This window comes from Anomalospiza imberbis, chromosome 10 (assembly GCF_031753505.1).
Source record: "Anomalospiza imberbis isolate Cuckoo-Finch-1a 21T00152 chromosome 10, ASM3175350v1, whole genome shotgun sequence".
Lineage (NCBI taxonomy): Eukaryota > Metazoa > Chordata > Aves > Passeriformes > Viduidae > Anomalospiza > Anomalospiza imberbis.
The window spans coordinates 4,267,072-4,277,150 of record NC_089690.1 but is presented as its reverse complement, the minus strand read 5'-3'; the positions used below and the strand labels follow the sequence as shown (position 1 = coordinate 4,277,150).

The following is a 10,079-nucleotide window of genomic DNA, read 5'->3' as shown; positions in this document are numbered from 1 at the left end:
CCACGCCGCAGCGGGGTGGGGGGGGGCACCGGCGCCGGCGGCACCCAGATAACCGGCAGCCCCGAAGCGGAGCCGCCGCAGCGGCCGCTCCCGGTCAGGCGGGTGCGAGAGCGCACGCAGGTCCCTCCGCTCCGCCGCCGCGTCGGGAACGGGGGCGACAGCGCGGCGTGTGTCACTGCCCCACCCACAGTTGGTACGGCCCAGCGCGAAGCATGGCGGGGCTGCGGGCGGCGGGGGAGCCGTGGCGCCGGCGCGGCGGGAGCGGAGCGGGATCCGGGCTGTGGGATGCCTCAGCCGCGGCTGGCTGCCGCGATAGGGAGCCAAGGAGGAAAACTTGTTCTACCCAAGTACCAAGGGGGCTGATCCCCAGCAGCGTGGACAGCAGGGGATTCTCCACCTCAAACTGAGCACCTGCAGTGCTGCGGTCCTGCTCTGAGGTCTGGTCCATCCACAGAAGGAGGACGTGTTGCTGCTGGAGCGAGTCCAGAGGAGATAAAGGAGAGGGCCCACGAATCGGAGCTCCTCTGCTCTGGAGACAGGCTGAGAAGTTGTTCAGCCTAGAGACAGCAAGCCTCCAGGGAAACCTTAGAGCCCCCTCCAGTGCCTAAAGGTGTCTCCCAGAGAGCCAGCGAGGGACCTGGACAAGGGCATGGAGTGACAGAACAAGAAAGAATGGCTTTAAATTTAAAGATAGAACTGTTAGATTAGATATTAGGAAGAAATTCTTCCCTGTGACGGTGATGAGGCCCTGACACACATTACCCAGAGGCTGTGGCTACCCCATGCCTGGAAGTGTCCCAGACTCGCCAGGTTGGATGGGACTTGGAACAGCCTGGGAGAGTGGAAGGTGCCCCTGCCTGTGACAGGGGGCTGGAAGTGAATGGCATCTGGAGCCCTTCCAGTCACAACCATTCTGCAACTGTCCTTGTTCTAAGGCTGAAAGAACCAGAGATGCCCACAGTGGTAGTTCTTAGGAAGCAGATGCTGTCCACGCAAGGACCAGGCTCTGCATCTGAGCTGTTACATAAACCGAACCCGTCCCAGCATTAGGAAAAACAGCACCAGACACATCTAACTATGCGCCTTGGCAATCTGTTCACACCATGACTCCTCCACTGTTGTGGTCGCTGCCAACCCAATTTGGGAGGTGACAGAAAATTCAGGAGTTTAGCACAAATCCATGGCAAAAGCAGCACACTGCCCTTTAGCAGCCAGCACAGAGCTGAGGGGCAACAGGAGCTGTTCAGAGGCAATGGCAATGCGTTCCTTACAAAGACTGCTGACCAAAGTGTTTTCCGTGGGAATTCTGAAGACTTCCTGCAATGTGCACTGCCCACAACACAATGTGTTAATTTCAGGCGAAGCTTTAATTCCCTTTTATCAAATGGCTGAGGTATTTTTAAAGAAAGTAACATGAAGGATGTGTTTCAACTAGGCGTGAAGCAGGGTGGTTAAAAAAAGGTATTTTATTAAAGCTGCAGATCACAAACCTTCTTATCACTGCAAGAAGTATTTGCTCTCAGCTTTGCCTTTTTAACATTAATTTTTTGGCAACCCACATTTGCTGCCCAGGACTTCCTGAACAGATTGATGCTTCTGGCAGTCCTAAGAAAATGAGAACCTTTGGTTTCTTCAATTCTGGTAAAACAATTCCTTTCCCCCCCTGCCTCCTCCAGTCAGCATCACATCTGGGTGTTTGTATTGGAGCATCATGGAGTTCAGCTTTTTGTTACATGAGGTCTGCACTTTCCAATCAACACACTTGGTTCTTCCTCCTGGTTGTGGTAAAACAACTTAAAGCCTTATTTGCTGTTTACTTTGATTATGGTTACAAAGTACCATTTTTTTGTCATGCTGCCCGACTCTCCTGCAGGGGTTGGTGTTTTTTTTAAGTCAGATAAAAATCATTTGCTTCACCCAGCATCCACAGTCTTAGATCCCCTTTGTACAACAGGATCTACCTTGGTGTATCTGAACTCACCCTTATATTGACCAAGACTTCTAAGACGTTTTCTTTTTCCTAGAGGATTTCCAAGAGTATTTAAAAATGGGTCATCAATTTCCCTGCATCTTTATTTTTAACCTATGAAAATTCCCATTTTCTCCTGCTGAATTATGTCATATTTTATAGAAAGGGAGGCATCCGCATTAGACCTGTGGAATTGTCACTACTTGTCACAGGCATCTTACCTGTGCTCAGTGCAACTGTTTCACCTGTCAACAGTTTAAGCTCGTCTCCAATGCCTTGGCAGGTATTTGAGTTTTGTTAGACACTTGCTGAGTCTCTTTTCTTTGCAAAGAACTTAGCTATCCCAACTAGCTGTTAGGTATCTGGCAATTTTCCCCCTCTTCTTAGAACCAAAGAATCATTTAGGCTGGAAAAGACCTCCAAGATCATTGAGTTCCAAGTTTTGACCACTCCCCACCTCAGCCAGAACAGAGCACTGAATGTCATGTCCAGTTGTTCCTTGAACACCTCCAGGGATGGGGACTCCACCATCTCTCTGCGTAGTCTCTATCAAATGGCCTTCCATTCCAAATGGAATTCCAGCAGTCCATTCCAGGATCCCCCAGTGTGGCCCCCACATCCCTGACCCTTCCATGGGGATCCCCCAACCTGGCTTCTGTGGTGAGGGCCTAAGAAATGTCAGGATCATCAAGTCCAATTTTAGCCCTCCACAGAACATCTCCAAGAGCCACACCATGTGCCTGAATGCATTGTCCAGAGCCTTCCTGAACTCTCGGCTGTGGGAGTCACAGAGGATTTAGCCTGAAGGCACCTCCCAAAGTCATCCAAATACAGGCTCCCTGTACTCACAGTAGAGAGATTTGTATGTATCAGGTGCTAAAACAACAAGGCATGATGCAAGAGAGACCAGAGGTCATTAACTCACAGTCGCACAGTGCTTTGAGCTGCTGAGTGGCAGGAAGGGTGGAAGGAAGCCAGCAGAGCCTCAGAAAGGAAAGCTGAGATGCTCACGCCGTGATTAGGATGGATGCACTGCTGACAGTGTCTGAGCAGCAGCGGCTAAATGCAGGAAGCTCTTAAAAGAGGTTCCCTGCCTTGTTACACACGGAAGGGTGCTTGGGCTGAAAACACCGCACATTCCAACTCCCCGGCCCCGCCGCGGGTCCCCCTCAGCCCCGGCCCCTCACGGGCGCCGCCAACATGGCGGCGGGCCCCGTCACGTGCGCGGCGGCGGCCGCGCCCCGCGCGCGCGCGGCACCTCCCCCGTGAGGGAGGCGAGAAAATGGCGGCGGCGGCGGCGGCGGCGGCAGCGGCGCCCTGAGCGGCGCGTCCCAGGCGAGTGTCCCGGCGGGGCGCGCGGAGCGCGGGCAGCGGCAGCCGCGGGGCCCCGGCCGGGCCGCGGGGGCGGGGAACCCGCGCCTTGACCGCGCCCCGGCGCCGGGCCGGGCCGGCCCCTCCCGCCCGCCCGCCCGCCTTTGGTGTCCTGAGGGGGCGGTGGCGGGGCCGGGCTGGGCGAGGCGGGGGCTGAGGGTGGGTCAGGCCGGCCTGGGCGGGGGGCGGCCGGCGAGGGGGCAGCGGGGCCCCTCAGCGCGGGCCCGGTACTCCACATGCCGTGGGGTGTATCCCCACAGAGCATACCTTCGTTATTATTATGATTTTGTTAGTATTTCGGAGCTCTCTGTCAAATATCGGAATGCCTGTAGGGGTTAGGCTTGGAGGAAATTTCTGTTTAGTTTGGGTTTTTTGTGGTTTGGAGTTGCAGGGAGAGGTTGTGAATTAAAAAAAAATAAATAAATAAGCAATGTGCTTGTGGATGGTTGTGGTTGTGGATGTGGGTTGTCAGCAGGGTTTGTTATTACCATGGTATCTACCGAAACTTTCCAAAACACGAGTAATGACATTCGTATGTCCACTGTAAGGGTAGCTTGTTAATTGGTATGGAACATCAGGTAGGTTTTTTTACTTCAGGTTGTTGCTTTGACCAAGAAAAATATAAAGAAACAAAACTTGGAATATTTACCTTATGCACGATGTAACTTGACTTTATATGGTGTCTTGTACTGTTACTGCTTGAATAAATATGTATTTTTAATAGAGTTTTCTGTTGTGCTTTGTATTTTGGGCTCACTTAAATGTGTAGTGCTTGTTTCAAATCAGTGTGTTTTCTAAAACTTACTTTGCGTTATGGAGATTGTTTTGAGCTAACATTGCTCAGGGAGCATCATTGCAAGGTCTTCATCATTAAACAAAATTAATTTTCTTACAAGTTAGCATCTGATGCCTGCACGAGGTGTGGTGTCAGAGGAGAGATGCAGGTGCTGAGCAAAAATTTAGAAGCTGCTTACTGTACATCCTTTTTTCATTGTATGTCCTCTGTGAGAACAACCTGAGCAATGGCAATACTGTTTTTGAAAAAAAATTGAGCGAAAGGATTAAAAGCTCTCATGGAGTAAACTTGTGATGGAATAATTATTAAGTGGGATATGTTACACATCTCGCTTATAACACACCAAAAACGTGGCTGAGAATGAAGAAAATGAGACGTTAATTTTAAGCTAATTTAACTGGTTGTATAACTCTGCAAAAAGTAGCTAGACAAGTTGTAGGTTGTAAGTATTTGGAGGTGCTTTTAATGTCCACTTAAGGAGACAGGATTTTTTAAAATATGCTTTTCATTATGTGAAATTAAGGTAAAGTGGTTTTAGAAATGATGCTGTGTTTATTGCAGTTGGAGTGGGAACCCAGGTGTGTTAACTTGTGCCCTGATGTAGGTACACAAGTGGCATCAGTAATGCACAACAGACCTGCATTTTAAATCATATTTTTTCTTCAGTTCTAGTAGCAGGGATCTCTATGTTCAAAGCATCCTTGATTTCCACAAGTTTTCTTTCATGGCACAGTCCATGCAAGTGTCCAATACAAGGGTAGACAAGAGGTCTTTGGGTGACCACGTGTGTGTTACAGTTTAGCTGTTGCAGGTCTCCAGGAACTGCAGCATCGTGTGCAGCCCTCTGCTTGCAGAGCAGTCGTGTTTTGGGAGGTGAGGGTGGCAGCCTGGCAGTGTCCTGCTCTGCTTCCAGCTGTGTGAGTTGAAACTTCTGATTTATATGCCCATTTGATGCAGCATCCAATGGGTGGCTTGTTAAGAACTTGGCAAAGCTGCTTTTTTTCGAGTACATTGCAGCTCTCTCTGATTATTTCTCTGAGCCCCTCTTTATGGTAAGAAGGAAACACACCTTCTCAACCCTCCCTTTTTTTGGCATCCTTTGGAAAGCAATAAACAGCTACTATGTGATTTCCTGTTAATCATAATACAAAGACTGGAAAAGAAACTGCAGTAAACACCCCCATAACATATATCGAGCTTTGTGATTCATTTCAGTTATAAAGATGACATTTTGTGCTCTGCAACAGAGGGAAGCCGCATAAGACTAGGGAGGATCATTTGAGGTGCTTAAATAGGTAGTTTTTTTCTTTAGTTCTCACTGTATTGTGTGAGGTATTGCTGTTAAAAGGATTTTTTCCTGTATCCTTTCCCTCTCTCTCCAAACAGAGCATTTCACTGGTGACTTTTGCCAAGAGCAGGTTTTGCTCAGTGTCCAGTGTCAGCCAGCATTTTCAGTCCTGGGCTGTGGGGTGAGGGAGGTGCTACTGGTTCTGTGTAGCTGGCTGGAAATCTTGGATGTATTCCTAAATTAGTTCTTTATTGCTACTTTTTATGGATCTTAGAAGATTATCACTACATCTCTCAAGAGATTGCATCAAGTAATAGCAAATGCTACAAACTAAGATTAGTTATTAAGAAGGAATTCTATAGGGGTGGTGAGGCCCTGTGGAGGTTGCCCACAGAGGTTGTGGCTGCCCCATCTCTGCAAGTGTTCAAGGCTAGGTTGGATGGGGCTCAAAGCAACCGGGTGTATTGAAAGGTGACCCTGCCATGGCAGGGGGTGGGACGAGATGGTCTTTAAGGTCCCTCCAACCCAAGCCATTCCGTGATTCTGTGTAACTTACCTTTTGAAAATCGTCCATTTTTCTGTCTCAGCAAAACATCCTTTTGCATTAAAATCAGCATGTTCTGGCATTGCTTGTGAACCACTTGTGTGTCACTCCTGCCAGGCTGGACAAACGCTGCACAGCTATGGAGAATGAACCCAACACAACGACATGTTCTGCATCCACCACGACCGTCACCACCACGTCCACTTCCCGCACGCCGCTGCCACAGATCTCGGTCTACAGCGGCTCTGACAGACATGCTGTCCAGGTACTGGGCTCTGGGGCTTCCTCCCTGTCCTGTACAGAGCTCTGAACACAGGCATTGTGCAGTACTTCACACATGATTAACTTTTCGTTCTTTATTGCTATTGTCTTTCTCAATAGCTGCCTTGCTGGTTTTCAGGAGGTGTTTACTGGAGGGTCTCAGAGCACTTAAGGATAGTTCAGGGTAGGCCTGTCTCCCAAATAAGAGGGGGAAATGCTGTGATAGAAAGTTTGCTTTGTTCACCATTTGCTGAGGGTGCAGATTATTAACATAAACCTTTGCAAAATAAAGCTTTTTGTTTGACCAACTTTGACTAGAGGGATCCAAGGTATTTGTGTGGGCAAGTCCTGCTTGGGATCCAGCCATCTCTTGCTGTTCTTTAAATTAGGTCTCCTTGAACTGTGTACAGTCCATTCTGTTGTTTTTGATAATTGGGTTTCTCACACATTACTCTGATCTCCCAAAAAGCAGAACATGATGTAGGATGTGTTGGCAAGCAGCCGAGAGGCTGGGATGATGTGTTGGGTGTGATGCTATATTGTCAGGCTGTCCTTGAGAATGTGAATATGTTGATGTTGACAATACTCTGTGACTTGGTCAAGACCAGTGAGGGAGCAAGTTCAGTATGACATAATTGGCGTGAAAAAATTTATTTGGCTTGATTTCCTTGTAAGGGTAAACTTAAAGATCATGTCAGCATGGTGAGTGCTTTGTAATTGTAATTAATTACCTACTGATTCATCACAGGTTATTCAGCAGGCCTTGCATCGTCCTCCTAGCTCAGCTGCTCAGTACCTCCAGCAGATGTATGCAGCCCAACAGCAGCATCTAATGCTGCAGACTGCTGCTCTGCAGCAGCAGCACTTAAGCAGTACCCAATTTCAGAGTCTGGCAACTGTTCCACAGGTGAGAGTGAAGATTGCTGAAAAAGAATCATGAATTGTCTAGAGCAGGGCTACAGTCATTGTCAAATGTAATAACAGCTTAAGTGCCTGAGCTTAATGCCTCATGATAATTCACTGTTATATTTTAATGTTGTTGTTATTTTGAATTGTATCATCCTCCAAACTGTTTGGAGGATTTTGTCCAGTGGTATAGATGCTCCAGTAGGCAACCATTCCATGCTTTATTGCATACATTATAATGCATCATGTAAACCATCAAGCAGTAATAAAATAAATATTAAAAATAGACAACTTCAATCTTCATCCCATGATTTTCTCTAAAAGTTGGTGGGGGAAGCAATGAATGGCATTGTATCTTAGTGAAATAAAAAATAATGAACATCTGGCATCTTAGTGTGTTTTGCCTCACATCTGGCTGCATTATAAGTAATGGCAAAATTAAATTTTAACCCTGAGTGTGAAAATGTAGGAGGTAAATGACATTTAATATCTGAAACACAGCTTTTAACATCAGTGATCACTGGAGGAGACCCATTTTGAATTAAAGCAGTGGCAAAATTTCCTTTGACCTCAGTTTGCCTTGGATTGAGACTATGATCTTGCAGAGAGAGGTGGTTGTTAATGATTTTACCCAGGGAAATGCTAAATGGAGTTATGGATCTCAGGGATATGGCTGTTTGGTGTCAGAACTGGACTGACTCATTTTTGCTCCTGGCTTTTTCTTCTATGCCTTTTTCATTAGATTGTGGAAATATTCTTGTGGTAATTTTTTTGTTGTGATGAATTTCTATGTGGATATACAGTAACTAAAGGAGAGCAAAGAAAATCAGGTTGGGAAAGGCTGAGAAGTTTTGCTTCTGTTCATACAGAAACCTAAATCACTGTCCCTGTTATTCATCTGAAAGGCTGGAATAGCATCCTGTGACAGACACTTGATGTGCATACATAAGTTACCATTCCAGAATGTGAGGCTGTTCTGTACAGCATTTATATATTTTTAGAAGATTCTAATCACAATAAAATTATTACGTGAGTTTTAATAATGACAGTTTTTTATGATACTGTATTTTAAGTTCTGAGCACCATAGGTGGTGAGGTAATCTCTTAGCTCCATCATTAGCAGTTTGGCAGACTTTACCTCTGATCATTTTTCTTCAGGTCTTGATCTGAAAAACTTATATGCCTGAAATTTGGGAGGACTTCAAGGAACTTAACACCTTGCAGGTAGCATTCCATAGTGCAGAGTGCACTTTGCTGAAAACAATTTCCACTGAGTAAAGCATCTTACTGTTAACTCAGAGAAAGGTAAAGGTAGAGAGGGCTGTTTCTGATGGTTTATGCAATAAAATGAACATCACTTAAGCACTTTCTGATTTCACTATTTGACACATATTCTTGCTATTTAGGCAAGCCTGTCAGGTGGGAGGCAATGTACTTCCCCCACTGGGAGTGTCACTCAGCAGTCAAGCATGTCGCAGACCTCGGTACGTAACTGCACCAAGCCCTCCCTCCATTCCCAACCCTGCTTGGTTGTTATATGGCTACAGGGAAAACCGGAAAATATTAACAGCATTTCAGTTTGTATTGTTAAAATTAATACTACAGACACAGTGAGCAGTATGATGACTCTGTAGTAAGTGCTGGGCCTGTGTGTGATTGTTGGTGGCCAGTGTTGGCTTCCCAAGTCCCAGACCCCTCTTGATGCTCCGAGGGGCAGCTGCTTACTCCACAAGCACCAGTGGCTGTTCAAACTCCTGCAGAAATCACTCCTGAGCTCTCATCTCTTACATGATTTCTTACTGGATTTTCTACCTTAGTTTCTTTATTCAGGGCACTACTGCAGGTGAAAATCTTAACTGTGTATCAGGGATTAAATAGCACAAAATCTAAAGAATCCAAGTCAATGCTCACATATATTTATGAAACTGATTAAATGTTTATAGCATTCATTCTTTTATTATCATCTTTTATCATTCATCTTTTTTGCAGTTTCACTTCCCATATTCTAGGCATGTGCTCAGGTTTCAGTTGTGAGCGGCTCTGTGTTCAGTTCATGCTGTGTTTCTTTAAGTGCCATTGTCAGACATGCACAGTATCTTCTGTACAGTTTTACAGCTGTCTGAAGTAGGATTTGTTAGTCCTACAGACATCCTGCTTATTAATCATACCCTCAAGCTGTTCATGACTCCAGTGCATAGCTTCAGTGATTTAACTGTGTATTTTTTTAAGCTCTCATAGCTTGGCTTGGCTTACAGTTGTTAAAAGTAAAAGCATTTATTCATTAAATTTCAGAGGGAAATTCTATTAAGATGTCTGATGTTAAACTAACAAAATAATTGGGCTGGGGTTTTTCAAGGAAATCCTTTAAGTAAGTGGTGAAAAAGAGCTGGGCACTTAACTCTGTTAGACTGGTTAGAGAAAAAAAGAAAAAGCAAAGACACAACAGCTTCTTTTTTAAAGAAGATGCTAAAGAGTGGTTCTTAAGCATTTAACCTGAAAAGGTCTTGGTCTTCAGTCGTTTTTCAGTGTGTGTATATGAAATGAGGATTGAAAGTCTGTAAGTGGTGGCACAAAGTGTCCTGATCAGGTTGCATAATAGAAGATACCAGTCAAGGCAGTTAATATAAACATTTAAAAGATCTTAAATATTGAACTTCAGGTGTTTTTTCTTAAAATATTGAAATCTCATTCTACATATTCAGTAAATGTATATTTCTATGAAACATATTTTTCAGACTTCATATCATTGTTTATACTCGTAACTGCTTATTATTAGTTGTTGCAAAGTGGTTGCTTGCAGTTTAAGAATAAAAGTGTACAATCTTGCCAGAATCCAATTTTGTGATGATTGGCTCAATATATTTTTGATATCATCGCAGTTCAGAGATTCCAACTGCCCCTGCCATTTTTGTCAAGGGCTTTCTGGCTTTAGACCCTAGGATGA

The 10,079-nt window shown here is 45.4% G+C and overlaps 1 protein-coding gene across 15 annotated transcripts in view; it reads left to right on the top strand.

Moving 5' to 3' along the window:
• The first annotated feature begins 3,148 nt into the window (after nucleotides 1-3,148).
• The window catches only part of PHC3 (polyhomeotic homolog 3), a 29,268-nt gene continuing 22,337 nt past the window's right edge, over nucleotides 3,149-10,079 (top strand). For 11 of the 15 annotated variants that reach the window (XR_011002476.1, XR_011002475.1, XR_011002474.1 and 8 more), the window contains exons 1-4: nucleotides 3,149-3,304; nucleotides 6,086-6,233; nucleotides 6,978-7,136; nucleotides 8,542-8,619. Coding sequence is in view for 9 of the 15 variants with exons in the window: in XM_068200261.1 (XP_068056362.1) it covers nucleotides 6,108-6,233; nucleotides 6,978-7,136; nucleotides 8,542-8,619 (363 nt within the window). In the remaining 6 variants the exon portion in view is untranslated. The remainder of the gene's footprint in view (nucleotides 3,305-6,085; nucleotides 6,234-6,977; nucleotides 7,137-8,541; nucleotides 8,620-10,079) is intronic. The other 4 variants (XM_068200266.1, XM_068200265.1, XM_068200263.1 and 1 more) reach the window with 2 other exon arrangements.